Source organism: Ceratotherium simum, chromosome 30 (assembly GCF_057802395.1).
Source record: "Ceratotherium simum simum isolate JZ-2026a chromosome 30, ASM5780239v1, whole genome shotgun sequence".
In the NCBI taxonomy this organism is placed as follows: domain Eukaryota; kingdom Metazoa; phylum Chordata; class Mammalia; order Perissodactyla; family Rhinocerotidae; genus Ceratotherium; species Ceratotherium simum.
Genome location: NC_141929.1, coordinates 15,635,864 through 15,662,632, shown reverse-complemented (window position 1 = coordinate 15,662,632; position 26,769 = coordinate 15,635,864). Strand labels below are relative to the sequence as shown.

The 26,769-nt window shown below is 41.8% G+C and overlaps 2 protein-coding genes across 6 annotated transcripts in view; one reads left to right on the top strand and one right to left on the bottom strand.

The window, feature by feature from the left end:
• The first annotated feature begins 9,837 nt into the window (after positions 1–9,837).
• On the top strand, positions 9,838–26,446 carry ZNF821 (zinc finger protein 821). Of its 5 annotated transcripts, none has more exons than XM_087419998.1 (9): positions 9,842–10,123; positions 10,790–10,852; positions 12,066–12,153; positions 13,470–13,586; positions 19,977–20,102; positions 22,632–22,777; positions 23,467–23,571; positions 24,529–24,695; positions 25,491–26,446. In XM_087419998.1, the coding sequence occupies exons 4-9, from the start codon at positions 13,547–13,549 to the stop codon at positions 26,143–26,145; spliced, it is 1,239 nt and encodes a 412-aa protein (XP_087276124.1). In that variant the 5' UTR covers positions 9,842–10,123; positions 10,790–10,852; positions 12,066–12,153; positions 13,470–13,546; the 3' UTR covers positions 26,146–26,446. The 5 variants fall into 5 exon arrangements, with proteins under 5 accessions (XP_087276126.1, XP_004431857.1, XP_087276124.1 ...); XM_014788545.2 differs by having other exon boundaries at positions 12,036–12,153; XM_087420000.1 differs by lacking the exon at positions 19,977–20,102 and having other exon boundaries at positions 9,838–10,123; positions 12,036–12,153.
• The window catches only part of ATXN1L (ataxin 1 like), a 29,080-nt gene continuing 12,450 nt past the window's right edge, over positions 10,140–26,769 (bottom strand). The window contains exon 3 of the transcript XR_015549143.1: positions 10,140–10,945. The gene's annotated coding sequence lies outside the window, so the exon portion shown is untranslated. The remainder of the gene's footprint in view (positions 10,946–26,769) is intronic.

Sequence of the window (26,769 nt, the reverse complement as noted above, 5' to 3'; positions counted from 1 at the left end):
ATGGACATTTTAACTGTGTTTATTCTTCCAATCCATAAGCACGGAATATCTTTCCATTACTTTATGTCATCTTCAATTTCTTTCAATAATGTCTTACAGTTTTTAGTGTATAGGTCTTTCACCTCCTTGAATACCTTCTTTTTGTTTTTTAAGAGTAGAAATATGTTTATTGTTTTTACTAATTTGAGAGTGTATTTATTTATATGTAGGGTATAATAAAATGAAAGGCCTGTGTACACTCCCCATGCCATTATTAATTTTTTGGAATATATCTATAAAGTTTATTTAAAAATTAACACAAATAGGATAATAATCTGCATTCTGTTCAGTAAACCTGCTTTTTATACTTAATATATTATACATATATTTTTTATGTCAGTACAGATAGATCCACATCATCTTTAACAATTCAAGCAAGTATACCATTATTTAGCCAATCCCTTATTGATATTTAGGTTGATTCCAATAATGTTCTGTAATGTGCTATAGTGAATATCCTTCTAAGAATATCTATGCATACTTGCAGATTCCTTTTTTTTTTTTTTTTGGTGAGGAAGATTGGCCCTGAGCTAACATCTGTTGCCAATCTTTCTCTTTTTTTGCTTGAGGAAGATAGTCGCTAAGCTGACATCTGTGCCAATCTTCCTCTATTTTTTGTATGTGGGATGCCACCACAGCATGGCTTGATGAGTGGTGTGTAGGTTCACTCCTGGGATCCGAACCTGCAAACCCCAGGCCGCCGAGCAGAACATGCACACTTAACCACTATGCCAGTGGGCTGGCCCATGCAGATTATTTCTTAAGAACAGATTCCCATAAGTGGCATTGCTAGGTCAGAGGGTATGCATATTTAAAAATTTGATACCAATGTTATGGGTTGAATTGTGTCCCCCCCCCCAAATTCCTGTGTTGAAGTTCTAACTCCCAGTATCTTAGAATGTGACCTTATTTGAAGATAGAGTCTTTACAGAGGTAATCAGGTCATTAGGATGGGGCCTAATCCAATATGACTTGTGTTCCTATAAAAAGGTGAAATTTAGAGACACACACGTACACAGGGAGAACACCATGCGAAGAGGAAAGCAGAGACCGGGATGATTATCTACAAGCCAAGAAACACTAAAGATTGCCAGCAAACCACCAGAAGCTAGGAGAGAGGTCTGAAATAGATTCTTCCTCACAGCCCTCAGAAGGAACCAACCCTACTGACACCTTGATCTAGGACTTCTAGCCTCCAGAAACATGAAACAATGCATTTCTGTTGTTTAAGCCACTCAGTTTGTGGTACTTTTTTATGGCAGCCCTAGCAAACTAGTACAACCCATTACCAGACTTCTCTCCCAAAAAGTTCTATTACTCTGTCCTCGTAGTAATAGTGTATGAGTGTCCATTTCCTCATACTCCCCAAGTGCAGGCATTATCAATCTTTCTAATCTTTTTGAAGCTAATAGAAATGATTTTCATTTGCATATCTTTGAACATTAGTAAGATCAACTATCTTGTAAATAGTGTGCTCATGATAGTCTTTTGCCCATTTTCCTAATGCTGCAGATAAATTTTTTAAAATAATTTTTTTAAGTAATGCATAAACATGTCAAACCCCACACACACACAGCTGAAAAAGATGTACAGTGAAAATTGTCTCCTTCCTCTGACCCTTAGTCCTTCCTTAGCTCTAGAAGTAGAATAACTAACCATTGTTACCAGATTCTTGTGCCTTTGAGCAGATTACTTAATCTCTCTATGCCTCATTTTGCTCATCTGTAAAATGGGAATAATATCACCTACCTTAATAAAGTTGTTATGAGGATTAAATGTGTTCATTACAAAAAGCTCTTAGAACAGTGTCTGATAGATAATGTGTAATGCTAGTGAAATCTTTCCAGTGATATTACCTGCATGTAAAACCATATGTATATAGATGCCTTTTTTTACACATATAGTAGCATATTATACATACTATACTGGAACGTATAGTACTATAACTTGCTTTAAGATATATGTCTTGGGGCCGGCCCCATGGTTTAGCAGTTAAGTGCGCACGCTCCGCTACTGGCGGCCTGGGATCGGATCAGGTGCACACCGACACACCGCTTCTCCAGCCATGCTGAGGCTGCGTACCACATACAGCAACTAGAAGGATGTGCAACTATGACATACAACTATCTACCGGGGCTTTGGGGGAAAAAAAGAGGAGGATTGGCAATAGACGTTAGCTCAGAGCCAGTCTTCCTCAGCAAAAAGAGGAGGATTAGCATGGATGTTAGCTCAGGGCTGATCTTCCTCACAAAAAAAAAAAAAAAAGATATATATCTTGGAGATTGTTCCGTATCAGTAGTTCTCAATAGTTCTCATTCTTTTAAAGGGCTGCATAATATTCCATTGTGTGTGCACCATAATTTTTTCAGCGCTGCTCTATTGATGGGCATTTAGGTTATTTCCAATATTTTGCCTCTATAAACAATGCTGCAGTGACTAGATATTTGCTTGCGTGGATTGTACTTATTGGGTAAATTCCCAGAAGCAGAAGAACTGGGTCAAAGAGTAGGTATATTTTTAATGTTACTAGATATTGCCAAATCACCCTTCAAAGAGGAAGTATCAATTTACACCAACACCACCAATGTATGAGAGTTTCTATTTCCCCATGTCCTTAGTAGCACAATGTGTTTAGGTGACTTTTGGAATCCTTGACATTATTGCAACCTTATTCAAACCATGAAAGTAAAGATGAATGCAAGTGTCATTGAGCCCATCTCTTGCTAAAAATGACATGATTCATCTAGAAAAAGCAGTTGTTTGGATTCAGCAGTCATCACCTATGTCCTGTCCTGTCTAATTATTTAGATCCTATAATACATCAATGTAAATTGTACCACAATCAGGCACTTATTCAAAACAGTATCTCTGTCCCTGGCTGAACAGACCAGTTTCATTCAGAAGCTAAACATAATCCAAAAAAACAAACTGACACTGTTTCACTTGAAAATCCTGTTTTGCTGTTAGAATAAAAATTAACATATAACATTTCTTTGGTTAGCTAACCAGTAACTCTTTTTTGTGTAAATGATTATAACTAGTGGCTGTAACTAAAACCTGATATAGAGCTTGAACCCAATAGAATAAGAGTCTGTAACAGACCTGCAGGGGCTGTACAAAAACAGGTTTGACTGTTTTCGTACAGCTCCTCCAGCTAAGGATGGTTTTTACATTGTTAATGGGTTGTGAAGAACAAAGCAGAGGGCCGGTCCCATGGCTCAGCGGTTAAGTGCACGTGCTCTGCTACTGGTGGCCGGGGTCCGGATCCCAGGCGCGCACCGATGTACCGCTTCTCCAGCCATGCTGAGGCCGCGTCCCACGTACAGCAACTAGAAGGACGTGCAACTATGACATACAACTATCTACTGGGGCTTTGGGGAAAAAAAAAAGAGGAGGATTGGCAATAGATGTTAGCTCAGAGCTGGTCTTCCTCAGCAAAAAGAGGAGGATTAGCATGGATGTTAGCTCAGGGCTGATCTTCCTCACACACACACACACACACACACACACACACACAAAAAGCAGAAAAAAAAAAAGGAAAGGAGAATGTGTGACAGAACACTATGTTGCCCACAAAGCCTAAGATATTTACTATCTGGCCCTTTAAACTTGCTGACTTCTGCAATAGAAGAAAATACTACACACTGTGTGAGAGAGAAGGGAAAAATGATGGGCATAAAGTAATTTGCCTTTTTTTTTTCTTTAATGTACTAACGTTTAGAAAGGGGAAAGTCTCAGAAAGCTTTTAGGCTAAAGATTATAAAATGAAATAGGAACTGCTCTGAACATCTTAAGACCTAGGAAAAAATCAAGAGCAATTTTTTACAGCACCTATGGAACGATTCTTCACAGAACTTATTATCACTAATTAGGGCTATATGCAAATATTAAATATCTCTGCAGCATTTTGCAGTTTAAAGGGTACTTACAAGCACATTACCTCAATTTGAGGCTCACAAAATTCCTATGAAGCAGCTGTAAGTCAGAAATGATTATTAGTTTTTACAGGAGGAAAGTGAAGCTTAGAGCTATAAAGTAACCAATCCAAGATCAACAGTTAGAAGTCCCAGAATCAGATCTTGAACACAGATCTTGAGACTCGACATCATATACTTTCCATATATTCATATTTCCAGAATAATTTGCATCCTGGTTTTACCTTCAATTCATGTACACTGAGATTATCAAGAAATGAAAAGAAAAATGCATTCAATCACAGTTATTACTCTGATTTGGATTCACATATAAGATCAAAGAGAGGGGCTGGCCTGGTGGCGTGGTGGTTAAGTTCACATGCTCCACTTCGGCGCCCGGGATTCGCAGGTTTGGATCCCAGGCACAGACTAACGCACCACTTGTCAAACCATGCTGTGGCAGCGTCCTATATAAAGTAGAGGGAGATGGGCACGGATGTTAGCCCAGGGCCAATCTTCCTCAGCAAAAAGAGGAGGATTTGCATCGGATGTTAGCTCAGGGCTGATCTTTCCTCACAAAAAAAAAAAAAAGATCAAAAGATAGTTCTCAAACCAGATTGTTTTCATGACATTTCTCATCATTGTAATCATCTTAGAAAACTTATTTTTCCTTAAACAAATTCACAGCAATGAAAACTTATAACTCTAGATTCTAAATATAAACTCAAAAGTTTAAACTATCTCCTTAAAATATAAAGTTCTCATGAACACTGTATAATACTGGCATAAGGATAGACATATAGATCAATGGAATAGAAGTGAAATTCCAGAAATAAACTCATACATTTATGACCAATTGATTTTCAACAAGGATAACAAGACAATTCAATGGGGAAAAAATAGACTGTTCAACAAATAGTGCTGGTAAAACTGGATATCCACATGCAGAAGAATAAAGTCAAACCTTCCTGTCTCACTCCTATAAAAAAATTAACTCAGAGAACATCATGTAATCCATGCAGAAGTAGAAGTATAATGATGTATACCTGAAATTTATACAATGTTATAAACCAATGTTATCACAATGAGCAAAACAAAACAAAAAAATTAACTCAAAGTGGATCAAAGACTTAAATGTAAGAGATAAAACTATAAAACTCTTAGAAGAAAACATAGGTGTAAATTTTCATGACTGTGGACTAGGAGATGGTTTCTTAGACATGACATCTAAATCACAAGCAACCAAAGAAAAAAATATATAAATTGGACTTCATATAAATAAAAACTTTGGTGCTTCAAAGAACACTATCAAGAAAGTGAAAAGACAGCCTAGAGAATGGAAGAAAATTTTTGCAAATCACATTTCCTACAAGGGTCTAGTATCCAGAATATTAAAAAAAAAAAAAAAAACTCTTAAAAAACAACAATAAAAAGATAACCCAATTTAAAAATGGGAAAAGGATTTGTATAGACATTCTCCAAATTGTCGATAATAAGCACATGAGAAGATGTTCAACATCCTTAGCAGGGAAACGCAAATCAAAACCACAATGAAAAATCACTTCACACCCACTACAATGGCTATAAAGAGAAAGACAGGTGATAACAAGTAGATCCAGGATGTGGAGAAACTGGAACCCTCATACATCGCTGGTAGGAATATAAAATGATGCAGGCACCTTGGGAAACAGTTTGGCAAAAGTTAAACATAGCGTTACCATATGACCTGGCAATTCCACTCCTAGATATACAACTGAGAGAATTGAAAACATATGTTCACACAAAAATTGTACACAAATGTTCACGGCAACATTACTCAGAATAATCAAAAAGTAGAAACTGCACAAATATCCATCAACTGATGAATGGAAGTAAAATGTGGTATATCCATACAATGGAATATTATTTGGCCATAAAAAGGAATGAAGTACTGTTACCTACTACAAAATGGATGAACCTTGAAAACATTATGCTAAGTGAAAGGAGCCAGACACAAAAGGCCCCATATTGTATGACTCCATTCATGTGAAACGTCCAGAATAAGCAAACATATAGGGACAAAAAGTAGATTAATGGTTTCCATGGGCTAGGAGGAGGCAGAATGGGGAATGACTGCTAATGGGTATGGGGTTTCTTTTTGGGGTGATGACAATGTTCTGAAATTAGATATTGGTGATGTATAACCTTGTGAATTTGCTAAAAACCACTGAATTATATACTTCTAAAGGGTGATAACTATCAGGGAAATGCAAATCAAAACTACAATGAGGTATCACCTCACACTCATCAGAATGGCTATAATTAACAAGACAGGAAACAACGTGTTGGAGGGGATGTGGAGAGAAGGGAACTCGCATACACTGCTGGTGGGAGTGCAAACTGGTGCAGCCGCTATGGAAAACAGTATGGAGATTCCTCAAAAAATGAAGGATAGAACTACCATATGATCCAGCTATTCCACTGCTGGGTATTTATCCAAAGAACTTGAAAACACCAATGCGTAAAGATACATGCACCCCTGTGTTCATTGCAGCATTATTGACAATAGCCAAGACTTGGAAGCAACCTAAGTGCCCATCAAGAGACGAATGGATAAAGAAGATGTGGTATATATCCACAATGGAATACTACTCAGCCATAAGAAACCATGAAATCCAGCCATTTGTGACAACATGGATGGACATTGAGGGTATTATGCAAAGTGAAATAAGTCAGAGGGAGAAGGTCAAATACCGTATGATTTCCCTCATTAAGTAGTAGATAATAACAACAACAAACAAACACATAGAGACAGAGATTGGATTGGTGGTTACCAGAGGGGAAAGGGGAAGGGAGGAGGGCCAAAGGGATAATTCGGCACATCTGTGTGGTGAGGGGTTGTAATTAGTATTTGGGTGGTGAACATGAGAACATGATGTAATCCATGCAGAAATTGAAGTATAATGATGTACACCTGAAATTTATACAATGTTATAAACCAATGTTACTGCAATAAACAAAAAATTTTTAAAAAAAATGAAGTAAAAAAGTCATTGAATTAGGAACAGGTCATCAGAATATGCGCCGTAAATGTAAAGAAAATAATTATAAAAAATTCATTAAGCAGATAGTTAATAAAAGTATTGTTTGATGTATTTTGTGATGTGGTTAGCTTTTGCATAGCTTTTCAGGATTGGTAATTTGTTGTGATTTCTCATCTAAAGAAATACTTATTTTGTACTTATTTTGTATTCATCAATTGTGCTCTTTTTCTTCAAGAGGGTCCGCAACATGTTTCACATTCCACAACACCTGGATTTTCTCTTAAGGTCACTGAAATTTTTCAAGGGACATGACATAAGAGTGATGGGCCAAGTGTCAACAAGAAATTGAAGACATTCAGAAGTTTGGTTGGTCTAATGGTAAGGAGGAAGTCTGATCCAGACTCCAAAATCTTAAGTGGAGGTTGGCAGTGAACAAGAGGTACTTTATAGAAACTGACGAGAGAGAATGGAGTTGCTGGAGGCCTGGGCCACAGAGGATTATACATCCTGTTGGCTTGTGTATATCTTCATTGCTGGTCTGTATGTTCCTAGAAGAGGATGTCAATCTTTTTTATCCATTCACTGTACCTAACACAGTGCCTTACACATAGTAATACAGGTTTTTGACTTGACTTCAATAAAAGACATTTTATTTCATAAAAAAAAAAGGGGGTGAATTTCATGGTATGTGAATTATATCTCAATAAATTTTTAAATGAAGTTCTTTAAATTATCCTACCAAGGGGCCGGCCCCGTGGCTTAGCGGTTGAGTGCGCGTGCTCTGCTACTGGCGGCCCGGGTTCGGATCCCGGGCACGGACAGACGCACTGCTTCTCCAGCCATGCTGAGGCCCTGTCCCACATACAGCAACCGGAAGGATGTGCAGCTATGACATACAGCTATCTACTGGGGCTTTGGGGGAAAAATAAATAAATAAAATTATATAAAAAAAAATTATCCTACCAATACTGTTGTAATGTAAAGCTCCAACAAGGTCATTGTAGGAGCCAATAAATATAAAATAGATTAGGAAGATAAATATCAGCTTTACACAGTAACACTGATGAAGCCAAGAAATCTCACCAAAGGCTTTCTTCTAATGCTTTACCTGCTAGCTACTTTCATGTTGAAAATGTCAACTGTAAAGTGATTTGTATCCCTCAGTCAAGAATTATTGTTACGTATAAAAGCCCATGTTTATTCCAGCTTGCATTCTTACACAAAACCGTCTAAAAACTTTCTCTTTGGATAAGAATATTCCATTTTCTGGCTACCTAGGAATTAAAATTTTAAATGAGGGCCGGCCCCGTGGGTTAGCAGTTAAGTGCGCGCGCTCCACTACTGGCGGCCCGGGTTCGATCCCGGGCGCGCACCGACGCACTGCTTCTCTGGCCATGCTGAGGCCGCGTCCCACATACAGCAACTAGAAGGATGTGCAACTGACATACAACTATCTACTGGGGCTTTGGGGGGAAAAAATAAATAAATAAAATTAAAAATTAAAATTTTAAATGAAATTAAAATATTTCCTTAATTAAAATTAAAGAATAATAATTCTTACCTAAATATCCCAGCCACAATGAATGAATGAATGAATGAATGAATGAATAAGCTATTTACCACAGAATTGTGAAGAATCAAGATCCTTCAATACAGCCATTCTCCCACGTTAAACACAAGATGCAGAAAATACTATCTCATTGGAGATTTATTGGAAGGACATTTTGCAAGAGCGTTTTATGCAAATACCAGGACTTGTTGCTTTATAAACAAGGGTCAGCACCTTCATCAGCTCGGCCTTCGTGGGGCCAGTAATCATAAGGAATAATTGCATAAAGCTTTCATATTTTCATTTTACTTAATCAGCACAACAACTCTATGAGAGTAGAGACCAGGAATTATTACTCATTTTACATATTAGGAAGCAGAGGTTCAGAATAGGGAAGTGATGTGCCCAAAGTCACCAGGCTGGTCAGTGGCAGAGCTGGGACTCAAAGCTGGATCTTCTAATACCAGATCCCATCTTCTTTCCACTGCATTCCCTACTTCTCCAAGTAAGCTATGTCAGAGGCAGGCTTAGGCATTCTACAAAAAGACAGAATGAGAGGAAGGAAAGGAAAGTAGTGAGGAAATAGAAGAGAATGATGACAGGGGAAGGAGGTGTTTTATTAGGAAGTGGGTCTAACCACTCTCAGTTGCCCCGAATGACCCTTAAGTGGCAACAGTGCCACAAGTTACCCTGCTTTAAATTAATCCTATGCTCCTAGGTCTACAGCTACTGTTTATTAGTTGAGAATCACGTTGGAGACTTAAGTGCCTAAAAGAAATCTAAAGATTTTTCTTCTCTAAGGTTCTGACAGCTGAACTGAGCCCCTCCCACAGAGGCCCATGGCCCCTAGATCTCGGTCACATTAAATGCCTTGGGGTCCGCAGAAACCATGAGGTGTGGGGGAATGAAAGAAGAGGGTGTGGGTTGGGCAGGGGGGAGACTAAGACTGGGCTAAGGAGCCTGCGGTGGAGCTGTGGTTGGGGGTTGTGGGTTTTGTGGCTGAACTCGAAGATGGGGTAGGAAACCAGGATCAAAGCTGACAGTTAGGGCGGAGCTTACAGGTCCAGGAGGGGTTAGGGGCTGACAGGGCTAGAAAAAGACCAGGGAGGGTGCGAGGCTGGGTGGTCTCCAGGGCGCGAGGATGAAGGCGAAGCCCCTCTCGAACGTCTGTGATTGGATGCTCCCTTAAGTCCCGCCTCCCCGGACCCTCTCCCCTCAAGCCCCGCCCACGCCGTTCAGGCGCGCGCCTGAGGAGCGGGGAGGGGGACCAAGCCGGAGAAGGGGGAAGGGGAGAGGAGAGGCTCGTGCACGCGCCCCACTCGCTGCGGGTGCGCGAGCAGCGCGCTCCCGCCGCCCGCGTCGCCATCTTTTCCCCCTCCGTCTGTCTGTCTGCCGGTGGCTTTGTCCGTCTGCAGCGCCGCCCCTCGGCTCCCAGCCTCCGGCTCGGCCCGGAGCCGCCCTCCGCCTGCCAGGGCCCAGTCCCAGAGAGCCCCGGCCTAGCCGGCCCGAGCTGCGGCCCGGGGCCCATTGTCCGGCGGTCCGTCTGTCCGGAGGCGGGGCCCAGGCACCCGGAGCGCCGCGGAGCGCCGAGGCGTCGGGTAAAAAGACCCCCGACTCCTTCCCTCCGGGGCGCGGCTGAGGATGCAGGGGCTCCTCGCCCCCGTCTTGGTCGCCGGCTGTCCGTCCTTTTGTCTGTCTGTGTCTGGGGAGGGGGCTAGGGTCTCGCTCGGGCCTGGGGGCCGGGGGCAGCCCAGGCTCCGACCCCCGCCCTGCCCCGGGTTCCCGAGACGAGGCCGGACCCGGCTGGCTCCTCACCCGGCCGTTCCTCTTTCCGTCCCTCTGGCGGTCTCGGGCGCGGGAGGGGCGTCCTCGCCGCCACCCTCCCCGCGTGGGCCCAGGTCGGGCTCGGCCGGGCACAGCCAGGACGGCCCGGCGGCTGACAGGCTGGGGTGGAGCTGGGGGAGGGGGAGGGTGGGCGTGGGAGTGCCGACCCGGGTATCAATCCCGCGGTGTGGTCTTGCAGAAAGGCTTCTAAATTTAGATTCTGAGAAGACTGTTTTGTCTGAGGGTTTGTCTGAGCCGCTTCGGAAGACCTCTGGCTCTTGTCTGATAATTCTTGGGAATCTACCTGTGCTCATGCTTGAAGAAGCCAGAGGGACCATCTCGGCTGATTATACACACGCTCCAGACCGAACAGAAGTGGGAACAGGGTGAACAGTGAGGCGGCTACGTGACCAGCTTTCTTGTCCTCTCCTTTTTGCCAGATACAGATCACTAGGATTCAGTCGAGTTTACTTTGCTCCGTGGGAACTGCACCAGAGCTGGAGGTGGGAGTGCACCTTCTTTTCTTAAAGCTTGGATTTCACCCTTTTTTTTCTTGCTCAAGTCTGTGGTGTGTCCTGGCAGCTGCAACCTAACACCTGTGGGAGAGGAGGGACAGTGTTAAGGGGAGACGGTTGCCTCTCCTCCTGAGGACTCTTAAACCTTGTTCTAAAGACAGACAAAGCTGCCTTCTTTTTAAAATGGAATCCCTTGTAGACCTGAATCTCACCGTTTACCTTTCTTCCCATCCCGTTTTTCTTCCAGATGGTGATGTTCAAGCAGCTATTCGTTTACATTTTTGTGTTGATTTCAGATTCGGGCTTGGGAACCTAGGCAGTGTTGAAATGAATGAATGACCTTTAGGGCAATGTGTCTATGGATTTTAACAGCTTTTACTGCCTATAAAACAGTTGTCTAACCTCTGAGATCTTGCTGTGCAGTCAAGAATGTACTTCTAGTGCTAGTTATTTATTTTTTTGTTTATTCGTTTATTCACTTATTCATTCACTTTCCTACTTACTTATTTTCAAGAGTTCATGACCCCATAGGCTTTCTTTTGAGAGAGGGGAGAGTATTTGTTTATTTTCCCCTTAATCCCTCAGGTGGCAAGTCCCCTTGGGTACCATTTGGTCCATTCCCCGTTTGGCCACTAGGAGGACTGTGAGATGCAGTGGACACTGCCGATTTAAATATGCAGATACTCATCTCTGTTTCTGACTTGTAGTTTTAGTATTGAACTGTTGCCTCACCAAGATGATTTGAATACAGCCTGTCTCAAATTATTTGGCCTTCCTTCAGAAGGGTCTTTATTACCTTTATCTCACAGTTTCAATTTCTGATCTTGATGAGGAGAAAATTTAAAAATTAGTTAAGATTTCATTTTTTCCTTATACAATAGAGAGGTGTAGCTCTGCAAATTTTAGAAAAAAATGATCCACAACCTGCATTTCATTCGACTTTCCACTTTGTGATTCCACAGACTTATAGGAAAAGACCCAAAGTGTAATATTCATTCACTGCTTCCATTAATGAAATAACTACTTGATTAGAAAGAAATGATCTACACAAAATTTAGAACAGAGAACACATACCATTAGCATTAACACTCAGCATACTGCCCTCTAAATAGTTAAAATTTATTTTTACTGTATCAATTTGGAGTTGTTTTTGTTTTTGTTTTAATTGAAGGTCTGAAAAAGAACTGTGTTTGATATGCAGATATGATAGAAGACTGCCTGAAAGCTGCTTCCTTTGCCACTTCCTGTGGAGGCCTGTCTTTGCCATTTGCGGTTTCTTTCTTCTCTTGGTAAGGGGAGGCAGGATCTGATTACAGGGCTGAGGTCCTTTCTAGCTACGTAGAGGAGTTAGTTGGCATAACAGGAGGTGAGTCTTCACTAACTGGAGTGCAAAGTATAGCTGGTAGGTGCCTCACAAAATGTCTCTTAAGGCAATAAACTACAATTTTATATTTTCTTATTCAGTGCGAGTACAATTTGAGAAGGCAGGAACTGAAAGAAAACTTAGAGGGTGACCAGATCCATATTCTTGTCTTTGGTAGGAAAGAGAATCTGTCTCTTTTTAATCTGTCTGTTTATTCACTCTATCTTTCAAAGAAAATTTCACAGCTTCTGCTACTAATCCATTTCAGACTCTCTAATGGCACTTTCTGCTGGGAAAATCTGTCTTATAACTAACTAGGAACCTCTAGGCTTAAGTATCTGTTCCCCCTCTATTTCAGGAAAGCCGGTGCATGTCTCTGCAAACTTCTCATTTGAGGAGCTTTTCTTTTTGTTCCTTCCACTGATCTCTTTGCTACATAGAGGCTGGATTGAGAAGAAGCACTAGAGTTATTAACTTTGACCACCACTCCAGGGCATGTGAGCAAGGCCGGGTTGATATTTCACATTGGGATACTGAATTAGTACTCAGCAAGGTGGATGGCATCCGGCTTTTCTGATGAGAGCCCATCTTCAACACTGGAAGCCTGATTGGCTTTAGTGCCCTGTCATCCTGTGCCCAGCACTGTGCCTGCATCACTAGATAGAGGCTCCACTTGCCACACTGTTTTCATTTACAGATGCGTAAGAGTTTTGAGATGTTTCCTGTCTCACAGCGATGTGATGCCTTTGTCACCTCCAGGCGAGATAACTTATTGAAAAAACATCTGGAGGCTACCATTGCTGCAGATTGCAGGGCTTGACTTCCAGTGGGCATGTGACGTGTGAGCTGCCATGCTCTTTAGCTTCCTTTTGCTTCCTTTTACCATTCACAGGGGTTATCCCTTTGAGCCCACAGTGCTTCTAATGCTGGCTGCCTGCGTTTTTTTGCTTCCTTTTCTATCCTATGACCTTGATCACGATCACTTAACAGTATTCTGGATTCCACAGATAGATTTAGAGTGGAATTTTCTAAATCCTCTGAAGGAGTCCCCTCTTAAAGTTCTTGGGACCTTGATGTTGTGATAGAGATTTATTCATTTCTTTCTTTCTTTAATTAGTACAATTATTTATAACTGGTGAGTTTTATATGCTCAAGAACTATTTTTGAAAGTCTTTTTATTTTTTAATTCAGTATAATTTTTGGGCAAAATGACTTGTGCTAACAGTATCCTTTTTATTGTAGGTCAGCACCCTGCAAGAAGGTAGTAACATATCCAGTCGTGAAACTGGGAAAGACCAGAGCTCTTGGATCAGGGAAACATGTCCCGTCGGAAACAGACAAATCCAAATAAAGTTCACTGTGAGTATTGGACTTTGTCTTCTGGAAGCTGGGAAGGTTGAGGGTTGGAATGGAAAAGTAATCTGAATTTAGGTGAGAGGCTCCCACTAATTTGTGAAGGAAAAAAGGGTTAAAGGTGTTGAACATGATGGATTTAAAGTGTGTCTGTTTGCTGGAAGAGGTGTTAGAAACCTGTCTTAGGAGTAGGTACACTTGATTAATCCTTAGTATTCACATTAACAAACATTTATAGGATATCTACTCTGTGCAAAGCCTTGTGCTGGATGCCAGGGCTGTGAAACAATAGAAGGATATGTAAGACTGTAATGTAGCCACAGATAGATATATATTTATATAAAAAATAATATAAAAATACAAGATAGTATATGCTAAGTGCCACACAGGGTTGCTGAAGACTGTATACTATAGAAGTTAAGAGGAGGGAGAGAGCTACCTGGGCTGAGGTAGCAAGGGAGTGCTTGATGGAAGAGGCCCTAGACCATGAACATGAACTAGGCCTTAGAAGGTAGCAAGTGGATTTTAAAATGAGAGTAAGGGAGAGGTAAAATCAGGTAGGGAAAACGATGTGAGCAAAGATACAAGAGGGAATGCACATATGTTTAGGAGACAAGGAGACTTTATATGAAGCAGAAGTTTCATTTCTCCAGAAGACACAGGATGTGAGGTTGGAGATGTTTAACTCTACATTGTAGAGGCTTGAAGGCCAGGCAAAGTTCAAATCTCATTCTGTAGACTGTACGGAGCTACTGAAGGCTTTTAAGCAGGGAGAGTGGAGTAACATTTAGAATGCGGTGTTTTGGGCCTATGAAGCAGTGTGGATGGATCACATGAAGGAGAGACTGGTAACAGGAAGACCAGGTATGCACTATTGTCTTGCATTGTTTCTTAACAGTTTCATGTGTATCTTTTATTTCCGTAATTAGATTGTAAACTTCCAAAGGGCAGAGACTATATCCCATATATATTTCCTGCTATCCCTCTCTACTTCTAGCACTGCTCGTAGAGGGTGTTCAAAAGTGCCTTATTAAATTAACATTAATATATCTATGAAGATTTGAGATAATTAACCAGATAGTTTCCTATAATCTGGAGAGATAAGCATCCTCACCCAAATGTTTATAAAAGAGACAAATAGCTCCCTCTTATTATGGAGGACTAACTAAATAAAGTACAGCAACATTTGAAGAGAATTCAGTGATATAACATATGAAAGGTTTTTTTAAAGGAAGAAACCTACATTTGAGAGGATAGATTAGTCAAGGAGTTAAGATAAGAGGACTAAAATTTATTAAAAACATACTATATGCCAGGCACTATGTACCATATCTTATCTTATTGGGTAATTTCAAGAGTAGGAGAAAAACAGTAGGAACAGAGGAATTAAGAAGACTTCAACATCTTGTAGATTAATGAGATTAAGGTAGGAAACCTCCATATACAATTAATTCTTCAATTTAAGTCCTGGAAAAGTTTTATAAGACAAGTTGGATGCTTCTAGGACTATATTCTGGAATAGGAGGATGTGGAAGGCTGCTTAATATAAAGGTGAGTGGTTTAGGAAGGATTTAGAAATTGCTGCTAAAACAGTAAAATTTAGTGGGCTTGAATGTGAGGATTGTCAAGAGAGACAAAATGAAGTATCTCTACCATAGGTAATCCAACACAGTTTTAGGAGGATTGGTTGAAGGTGAGTATTGATAAAAGACACAGATGTGACCCCAAGAAGACAGGGCAGGAAAGGTACTCTTAGTAGAAATGATGTGTTCACAAATAAGGCAATCATAGGAGTTGGGCATTTACCTAACAAAAGCCACCTGTCCATAAAGACTGGTTAGATTTGAGGAAAGTAGCTGGCGGGCATGATGGCATGATTGTGGTAAGGCTGGGGGAGCCAGTAAAGGCTTGTGTGGCCTATGCCTGTGTCCACATAGCATATATCCATTAGCTGCATCTCCTCCCACCATAGTCAGTCAAACCCATGATGAGCTGGTATTGGAGTCAGAAAAGAGATGGACAAACAGGCCATGGAGAAGGAGAGAATATCATACATCCACAGCTGCAGAAATGCAGTTTCCAGGGCAAGTGAACATGGTATTGTGGTGGAGTGGGAGGGACTTTGCAGGCTCTGGGGTGGTGACCATTAAGAGGCTGTGAACAGAAGTGTTCAGCTGCAACTAAAAAGCAGACCCCCAGGGAGGGGCTGTTTTCAGTGATCCATGTGGACATGGAACTGTGAGGGCTTCTCAAGTGATGGACTAAGCTTGACCAAAGAAGAAAAGACACTGAGATTTGCTGGTCTCTCAGGACATTCTGTTTATTTACTATTTGGGGACTAAAGCTGATTCTGCCTTTTTTGAAAAGTCATCTTCTCATTGCCCATGACAGAAATGGCAAGTAGAAAGAGGTAATTTCAGTCTTCTGACCACTTGAGTCTCCTATCCCCTTGCAGTGAAATGGAACCAAACAAATGTATTGAATTTAATGCTACTCGTCTATTTAAAGTAAATGGAATGGACTCAAGGTCTGGGAGGCAGGAAAGTCTGCAGAAGCTTTGCTTAAATGTCAAAGCCAGTCGGCACTTGAGCAGGGTAATGGCTGAACTCCATTAGATCTGCCTTCTGGGAAGAAGATTGTGTGGCATGAAGCTCAAAGCCCGCCTAAAAGAATATATTAAGAATCCCACTGCTGTAGCCTGGCAGCATTTGTCGGATCCACTTTAAAAGCCAATGGGCAGGCTGCTCTGGCGTTTACTTGGCTTTCCTCAGGAGTGTCTCTCTATCTAAATTACTGTCATGATCTTTCCTTTCCGCAGAAACATCCAGGCAGACTTTTGTGTTTTGAACAGTTCATTTATAGACTTGATGCAGAGCTTTTGGAATAAAAGCCCAGAATTGTTAGTCACAGAGAAACTGCTGATGGGCTGAAATCTCTGTTAGACCTTCTTCCCTCCCTCCTTCCTCATCTCACCCCCTTCTGAGTACAATTTCTGTCAACTGTTTCTAGAGAGGTTGAAAATAGAGTCCCTTGGACACTCTCATTTGGTATGTTTATACCAAGCAAACCACTAAGAAAAAGAAAACTACTTTTTCTTAAGAGACTTTTGTTTTCAGATTGCAAAGTACACACGAGACTAAAAACTTGCAACTTCAATTAAAGCATTTCAGCTTTTACAGAGAAGTAGGGAAAAAAGCCTTTAAAGTCCCTTCTCTTCTAAAAAGCGCAACTTGTTTTGTCTTCATTCATTCTGTCAACACCCTTGTGAGGTAAATGGCTATGTTCCCAACAGGTGATAGCACCTTGGGTTACAGAGACTGTCAGCTAGAAATGGATCCTAAGCTCCTCATTCCCCATACTAGCTTGTTTTTTCTGAATTTGACATCTGCTCTCTTAGAATGTTTCAGCTGCTTTACTTAATTTCAAGGTCAGCCAGAAATTGCATTTATTTAACTGCACCAAGGACTCAAGAAAAAGAATTGTAAAATCTTTGCCTTTCTAATAACTTTCATCTCAGTCTTCTCATCTGTTCTACAAGCTTGCTTTCATGGTCTTGTTCTTATCTGGTCTGAAAAACCTTAGCCAAATCAGACAAACAGTATCTTGATTTCATACCAAAAAAAGGAGAGGTGGCACCTTGCTTTTTACTGTGGAGCTTTGATGACTTGTTCCTAACTATTAATAGACAAATAAATACTCATGTTAAATAAGATGGTTGCCCTACATGAATATCTGGAGACCAGAGGATTTTTTTAACCTACTCCAACAGTCTCAAGATAGAAGGAAATAATAATTCTACATTATGAAAGCAGGCAATTGTATAACACTTCTTAATCACTAGTATCTCTGGATCACATTTTACTTGAGTTAATATAACATACTTGTAGCAGGTATCACTACCTTCTTACAAAAGGGTAATTTTGGACAGTTAGATTTATGGAATTAGGTAAATAGTGACTACTGGAAGATTATTCACATATCTTTTCCTATGAGGTCTGCCAAAATCACTTCTTTTTTTATGGTTTTTATATATTTTGCTTTATGTTGATGTTAAAATAGGAACAGTCCTGAGGAATAAAGTTCACCTTAGCCTTTTTCCCAAGTCAGGAATAGAATAAAATATAAGAGCAACATCAATAGACAAAAATAAACTTTGAGCTCAAGTTGACGGAGACTAAACTGAATTACTAGCTGATCTAACAAAGTACATATCCTTTTAGATGCCCTGCTACTGATCCAATGGTGAGTCCCTATTAAGAAAGGAAAAAGAAAAAAGTGTATATTCCTAGTATATTATAAACCTAGCTGGCTTCTGACTAGGTTTCTTTAGAGATGAAAAGTGTCACTGATGAGAATGGTCTGCCCCTTGATAATCATATGCTGATACATAACTTGTTCCTAAGTGCCATGTCTGCCCACAGTTACCAGGTCTGAAAACATGCATCTACCCAGAATTCAGTAACGATTCCTGGGTAGATTCCAGTTGGCCATGGTCTTGTGGTTCCAGTGGAACCAGTATGGAGAAATTAAATATTTTACTTCTGCAAAGAAGGAAGAGGAGGTGCTATAACAGGAATTCATTTTTTGCTTTCCCTAGCAATAATTTATATCCAGTGTCATCTTGGATATTAGGAAACTGGACTTAAAGCAGCTTATTTTTCTTTCACTTGAGGGCTATGTGGCTAGATATACACTTGAACTCTAACCACCTCTACTCCCACTCATAGTATCAGTCAGAGTAGCCATAATATTAGTTACTCTAAACCAGGCATGGTAACTCATCACATGGTATCAGAACCATCAAAATGATGGTTCCTTTTGTCATATACTGGCCCTGAGAACATTATTTTGATATTTGAGTTGTATGTATCAGTTTCTTATGGTATGAAGGTAGTGCTAACACTAGGATCAGAGCCATTCTTCTCACACAGGGACAAGTGTTTGTTTTCAGCAAAACCATTCTGATGAACTGCCTAACTTTCTGCTTAAATCTCTACTAGAAAGCAGTTTAAAAACATGGATATTAGAGTTGGACAGATCCGGGTTTGAATACTTAGTTCCACCATAGAGCTTAGTTTTCTCCTGAGTAAAATATGGGGGAGTAATACCTACCATATAGAGTTTTACAGAGAATTAAGGTGAAGTAACAACTATAAAGCACTTAACGTAGAGCCTGGAACTAGGAAGTGGCAAATCATAGCTATTATTAGTGTTCTGCACTTAGCATATAGTAGATGCTCAATATTTGCTGAATGAATGGCTAAGTGAATCACATGAAGCTACTTCACATCAGTTCTTTCACTGCCCACAGACTAGTAGTGCAGGTCAACTGACCAGTTCGTTACTCCTACATCATTGTATCCTGTCTCGAAACTTGAGCCTGTTTCCTTTATCTCTTCAGTAAGAAAGTGCCTGTTCTATTGTCAAACATTTCACTAGGGCTTTTTATTATTCTCTCTTGGTGGCTGGAGAATGGGGACTGTAGTTTCCACTCTGATTGAGATAATGGAAACCTCGAGAAACCCAATTCTCTTTTCTCCTTATGCCTGGCCTCTTGGAAATAAAAGAGCACTAAATTTTAACTCTTCAATAACCACTCTGCAGAGTTCCTCAGAAGTAAATGCATATCAAGGATGGGTCCAGGGTTTTTGGATACTCCATAAAAAAAAAAAAAAACCTACATTGGACCAAGGAGTCTAGATGAAATATTATTTGTTGCAAATTAGTTGGCATGTTTTAGGAAATTTGTTCCTCAGCAGAAATGAGTTCATATATTATCTATTCTCCTTTTAATCCATTATTCAACCAGCTGTTGATTTGCTCATGGCTAATTCTGATAGACATTAGAAAGAGAGTCAAGGAAGAACTTCCAGAGCATGTCTTGGAAGGATAGTGGATGAAAGATGGGATTAGAGATACTGTTCTTTAGACAGATTATTTGAGGCACTTGTTTATAGTCAGAGATAGACACTGAGTCTGGGCCATTGTGCTAGTACATTAAGATGCAGAGATTGTGCCCAAATTTGTTGCCCTATCTTCATCCCATCACTTTGCCTCTTCTTGCCTCTGTCTCCCCAATCCTGATGGAAGGTTGTAAATGGAATTGAGATTCTGAAGTTAAATTTGTAAAGTAGCAATTGATCACCTTTTGAAAGGAGTCAAGATTAGGAAGATTTCAGTGAAGCAACTGATGCTTTCTAGAGCATCTGGCTTACTGCCCAGGAGAGTAGCTGCACCCAGAAACTGTTGGAAGCAACAAGCTGACTCGGAGATGAACGACCTCACCACAGGGTTCCTGCCTGTCTCCTACCTTTGAATGGTCTGACTTTCCAACCAGCTTGCCTGGGGATGTGCTGCCCAGCTGGTGGCCTGACTATTTTTCCTTGTGACCACCAGGGGATCAAGTATTTGCTGGGCTAGAAGAGCAAGCCCGCCAGGCGATGATGAAAACTGATTTTCCTGGAGACCTTGGCAGTCAGCGACAAGCTATCCAACACCTAAGAGATCAGGACTCCAGTAGCAGTGAGTTCTGCACCTTCTGGTAATGACTCAGGGCAATGGGAGAAGAATTATCAGAGTGTGTGTGCTCTGGGGATTGTGCATGGGGGTTGGGAGGAAGACATGAAGAGAGAGATTTGTGGATCCTCAGTGTTCCCAAACGTGTTCTAAGGTCTATAGGCATATGCTTATCCAGAGAATAGGTTTGGCATTATGGTTTTTTTTTAAACTCACGGACTGAAGTACTTGGCACAGTGCCATGCACAGATAGGTTTGGGATGATTGTGATAGAGAGGGGCATAGGAATAATTAGTGCTCAAGCAGCCCCTGGGTTAGGTCAGATGAAAAGAAAACAATCTCTGTCTCCTAGGATCTTTTTATTCATAATTAATAAAGGGTAAGAGTGGCATTAATGAAACTTTTGCTTGAGGTCCCCATTTTAATGTTATACAAGAGGATTTGCTTACTAATGAGATTATGCATCATATAAAATGCTAATGAGGAGGTCTTCCCATACCAAGTCCTACATAGATCCCTGTGGTTAAGAGATGGAATACAGTGGCTGGTAACCAGCTGAGCCTCCTGGATCGTCTCTGTTCCATGACCTTCCTGAACAAATAAACTTTGAGATGTATTTCCTAGGATGACTTCCACACTTTACTAATCTTATCCATCTGATATTGGTTATTATTAGTGTCAATTCAGAGTGACATTTCTGATTTTTCTGCACATTTGGGGTTGAGGAAGAACGAAGAGGGAGAAAGTTCTGCAACCTTCTAGGAACTACAGTTTCCACTCAAACTGATAATTTAGCAACAAAAAAATAATAATAATTTAGCAATTAATTGCTCAGGTACAGAAAAATGAACCCAAATATTTCTAGAAAACCTGAGGGAGCCACCTGTTTGAGTAAAAAGTAGGAATGGCAACATCTATAAAAGTCTAATAGGTTTCCATTCTGGAAAAGATGCATCATCCCTCTAGACAGCATATTTATTTTTTAAAAATCTTTCTAGTAGAGAGATATATTTGGATTTTTGATAAATTACAAAAATGTGTTTGATACAATGTTATCTTAGACTAAGTTTACAAGTATTCCAAATAAGCTGGTGAGAAAATATGGTATGATTTAATCTGTGCCGATCTTTCATTAGATGGATTCAAACTAAAGCTTTGGGCTGGGGAATAAGGCATATGTACCATAGATCTTTCCAGGGCCCAAATCCAGTACACCAACCAAGCGGAGTGTCTAACAGACACGTTAACTGCTAGCAGCTGATTTGGTTAGATTTTTTTATGAGGAAAGGGAATGTAACCAGTTTTGCCCACATACTGGTGATTTAGAATTTGCAAGGGACAGTAGAGAGAAGACAAGAAGCACTGTCAGCTAGGAACTGTTAGCTGATGCAGAGAGACTGGTGAAACTCTACCCTGTATTTCTCTCTTGTTACAGTCAGGCCCAGGAGTCCAGGATCTAGGTGGGGTTGGGATGGGGCTGGAGTCTGACAGCTTCCCTAGGCTTGGCTTCCTCTTGTGATCTTCACGGTACTAGCACTTTATTTTTTCCTTTCAGAAAGAACTCCTTTTGTTATCTTGGTTTTTTTCCTTAATCATTTTTTTTCCTATTTTATAAGTAATACAGTAAAAAATCACACAAACCTTGCAGATCCCCCAGCAACAGGCAGACCTTCTCACAGCCACATCCTGCCCTCTAAATTAAAACAAACTCAATTCTTAGTCACAAGAAATTTTATTGTATCCTAAAGTAAAGAATGGCCTGTTCCCTGTACTTAATGCATTCAGTCATCCATCAGATAATCCAAAGAACCAACAGAAACAGTTGACGTATTTAGCCTAGAATGCTGAGTTTCTAGCAGAGTAAGAACACAGTGAGTGAAATATAACTACAGACTGCCTGAGGTTGGTTGCTGTGCTAATTTTTCCACTGTACTGAACAGCCCTTTTCTGTGTAAAGTGACATCATTTTTACCTAATTTACTACTGCCTCCTTTATTGATAAGAGGAAAGAAAAACTTGTTGGTATTTCTGTAAGTGTGTCTTGGGGTTTGTTGGGAAAGAACAGATTAGTGGGACTCAGAATAGAATAGTATATGTGACACCATGGAGAAATTGTGCAGGGGGGCTATGGAGAAAAGTAAGTAATAAAATCAGTGAGAAGTGTTGGTAAGTCAGAGATGATGTGTTATGGGAATGAGCATGGTGTGAGGTGCGTGGGAGGTGTGATTTGAAGTGTGAGATATTTGGGAACCATGTGTAAGAAGTTATTATTTTTGTGATAATGTACAGGGCCAAATAACCATTTTCCAATGCAGTTCTGCGTCAGATTTTCTCTTTAGTGTGTATATAGCATTATAAACAACAGCTATAGCTGGCTTCCACTTAACATGATTTTATCCTACTAAGCACTGACACAAACTGTGTTATGGAAGATCTGAAAATGTTTTCCATTATAGCTGCAAACTCTAGGGTGGAAAGCAACTCAAGATGTCTTCATGCAAAAATCAGAACAAGTGACCAGTTTGTATGTTCCAGGTGACAGTGAGGGTGACGAAGAGGAAACCACACAAGATGAAGTCTCTTCCCACACATCAGAGGAAGATGGAGGGGTGGTCAAAGTGGAAAAAGAGTTAGAAAATGCAGAACAGCCTGTTGGTGGGAACGAAGTGGTGGAGCATGAGGCAAGTGACAAATGGCTGCTGAGTCTGGGAACCCCCTCACCCTCCTACTCGGCCCTGATGCCTCTCATCCACAGACAACAGTCTTGCCTCTGACGGTCTCCTGGGCCCCTTCATGTGAAGCCTCTCTTCCTTCACAGCACCATTTACCAAAGCTCAGACACACAGTTCTCATCACACCCAGCTTTCCTTTTTCTACCTACATATCACTACACCCATGTACAGCTCTCCTTCCTAAAGCTCCCCACTTCTTTCCAGACAGAATATCCACCTTTGCAAAACTATTAGCTGACTTCCTGAAGTGTACTCTTGAATATGCCTGCAAATTTAAGTCAAAGTGTTACTTGAGGTGCCATCTTCTCACTAAATTGTTTCCTGAGGATTCCTGCAGGAAGCGTGGCAAGAGGGAAGCTAATTCTCTCTCTACAGGGTTTACTTTAGGGACAAAAATAGATAAGCTCTCTCTGGGGCAGTCCTGTGTCCTCATCCAGGAAGCCTTGGAGAAAATGAAGATGGGTCCAAATTTAATTCTCTTTCCCCTATTATATTTTCTTTTGGTTCATATGGGAACCTAAGAATAATATGTGATATCAAGTTGTGTTCCTTTTAACAGGATACCCTGTTAAAAGAAATAGGGGCAGGGAAGAGACTGATCAGTAGTCTTAATGAATTGCCTACTTGTTGAATTGCAGGTCACGGAGAATTTGAATTCTGACCCCTTACTTGGACTCTGCCAGTGTCCCCTTTGCCAGCTAGACTGTGGGAGTCGGGAGCAGCTCATTGCCCACGTGTACCAGGTATGGCCTGGGGAGCTGCGTGCTTCAGAACACGAGCACCAGCAACTTGTTCATCCTTTGCCTCCAGCTCCTGAAGGAGCCTTGGGTTGTTGCTTCCATTAAGATTCCACTCCAATCCTCAGAACATTTTAGAGAATTAGTAGGATATGTTGGGTAATTATGTCTGGGTTCCCAGGCAGACACATTATGAAAATTAAGTATTTTTTTCTAAATTATTTAATGCATATTTTAAATAGTAAAATAGAAACTAACATCTGTTAATAACGAGGGCTTTGTTTTAAAGAAGAAAACAATGAGTTAACATAAATGTTTCTGAAATGCTGGGAGAAAGTGTAAATGAAGGGCTCAGAATAAGACAAATTTTTATGTTCTTTTTTCCTTGATCCAATCGCAGAGCACACATGCCTTGTGATCTGTATTGAAAAGGCATCAGCACACATGGCAGCCTGGGTTTTACCATAGATAGTTGGTTCATGAGGAGAAGCATTTCTTCAGAAGACTGTTTTTTAAAAGATTGAAGGAAAAGCAGGACACTTAAATACCTTTTGGATACTAGTCTTCCAAGCCAGCTTCTAGACTTGGCCTTCACTGCTCCCTTAACATGCAGTTGTACCTGCACAATGTGAGGCAAGCAGACAGAGAGAAATTATCCCGAGCATGATTCTCCTCAGGCTCTGAAGAGGGTTCTGGCCCTGGAGTCCCATTGTTCCTCAAGCTAGCCATGTGTCCCAGAATGTAGTCAAAACGCAAACTAATGAAATCTGAGCAATGCTCTGAATGGGCTGGCCCTTCTGAAGGTCCATTAACACTTACTTTTCCAGGTGGTAAACAAGAATAGTTGCAAGTCCCTTGTTCTGAGACTAAGGAAAGGGAATGTTTCCCAGAAAGTAGTTCCTAAGTGGGTGTAGATTGTCCTCGAGGTGGCATGAGCTGACAGATTAAGGCTCTGTTTTACAGCACACTGCAGCGGTGGTGAGCGCCAAGAGCTACATGTGTCCTGTCTGTGGCCGGGCCCTTAGCTCCCCAGGGTCATTGGGTCGCCACCTCCTAATCCACTCGGAGGACCAGCGGTCTAACTGTGCTGTGTGTGGAGCCCGTTTCACCAGCCATGCCACATTTAACAGGTTAGCCGAGCACCTAACCCTCTTGTGCTGGGAACAAATTACTGGATGTGGGTTCTGCTGTCCCAAGTCAAAGTGAATGCTAGAGATAGGTAATGCAAAGGCAACTGACTCTTGACTCTTTGGAAAGACAAGTAATGAGGCTAATAAGTATGCCTGTTCCATTGGACATCCCTAAAGGGAAATGAATTCCCATTACTTTCCTGTCAGAATAACATTTTCATCTAGAAAGAGATGTGAGGAAGTCCAAGAGTATTCAAGATAAAGCATGGAGAAAGAAGTGACAGGGTACTGAGAGGACCCTGATGTGAGGACATAGTCTCCACTGTGTCCTAAGACGACCAGAACTGTGTAAATTGTGTCCTAGTCCCATTTGCTAGTGTACAACGCAGAGTCGGCCAGGGGAGGAGGTGGTTGAGCCAGTGGACTGTACCTCCCCTGAAGGCAGCCTCCACCTCAAAGAGGACTGCCTGCTACCACAGTAGGACTGCCCTGCACAGCTCCTACCAAACACCATCATTCCTGCTTGAATGAAAACTGCACATTTTAAGGGCTCGTCTGATCTGGTGGCTTGCTGTGGCAGTTGGCTCAGTCTCTAACTCCAGGGGAGCTTTAAGACTTGGTAGACACCCTAGGCCACTGAGCAGGGGCGGAGAGGTAGAAGAGGTCTCTTAAGCACTCAAACTGACCCCTAGTGGTGAACTTGGAGCAACTGGCCTGGTAGGACAAGAGTAAATCAGGGCTGGATACCTAAGCCTTACTAGGTGACACTAACCATCCAAAATTTTTGCTTTCCAGTGAGAAACTTCCTGAAGTACTTAATGTGGAATCCCTGCCCCCAGCCCACAGTGAAGGCCCCTCCAGCGCTGAGGGAAAGGACATTGCTTTTAGTCCTCCAGTGTACCCTGCTGGAATTCTGCTTGTGTGCAACAACTGTGCTGCCTACCGTAAGCTTCTGGAATCCCAGACCCCCAGTGTACGCAAGTGGGCTCTCCGTCGACAGAACGAGCCTTTGGAAGTACGGCTGCAGCGGCTGGAACGAGAGCGCACGGCCAAGAAGAGCCGGCGGGACAATGAGACCCCCGAGGAGCGGGAGGTAAGGCGCATGAGGGACCGCGAGGCCAAGCGCCTGCAGCGCATGCAGGAGACAGACGAGCAGCGGGCACGCCGGCTGCAGCGAGATCGGGAGGCCATGAGGCTGAAGCGGGCCAATGAAACCCCAGAGAAGCGGCAGGCCCGACTTATCCGGGAGCGGGAGGCCAAGCGGCTCAAGAGGAGGCTGGAGAAAATGGACATGATGTTGCGAGCTCAGTTTGGCCAGGACCCTTCTGCCATGGCAGCCTTAGCAGCCGAAATGAACTTCTTCCAGCTACCTGTGAGTGGGGTGGAATTGGACAGCCAGCTCCTGGGCAAGATGGCCTTTGAAGAGCAGAACAGCAGCTCTCTGCACTGAACCACACCCTCCTGCCTGCCCACCCGCTCATCCACCCACCCAGGCCCACAGGGATCAGGGCTCTGTCCTTGCTGCCAGAGGCAGGCCCAGGTTTGTTGCAGGTGGACCTGTGCACCCCTTGCATGTGGGAGCAGGATCATGGGGTCAGAAAGGACCCAGCTCAGTGCAGCTCTGGACAAAGGAGCAGGCACTCAAGAGAACTGGACTCCCCAGCCCACTGCTGTAGGGTATGCCTGTAGGACTGTGGGGCCCCAGTATGGCCCATGGAGTTGTAAGAGCAAATAAATTAATTTTATCTTTACTGGCCCTTTCCTGTTTTTCTCTCAATTTCATTCTAGCAAAGGAATTATCTAGGAGAGACCTGAGTAGAAGTTTTCAGGCAGTGACTTGTGGCGGATTGTCCTTTTCTGAGGGAGGGTGCTCCTCAACTTAGCCTCTCCAAGCAAAGACCCCTTATCTGGGCCTTTACAAGTTGATGAGGCAGAACTATGACACTAAAGAAAGAACCGATGCTGACTTGGGGATGGACCCTCACAAAGATAATCTATAGCCCCAAGGGCTATTTAAACCTAGCTTACCTTTTCCAAACTCATGCCTTTCCTCATTAAGTGGCATTTTCTAAAG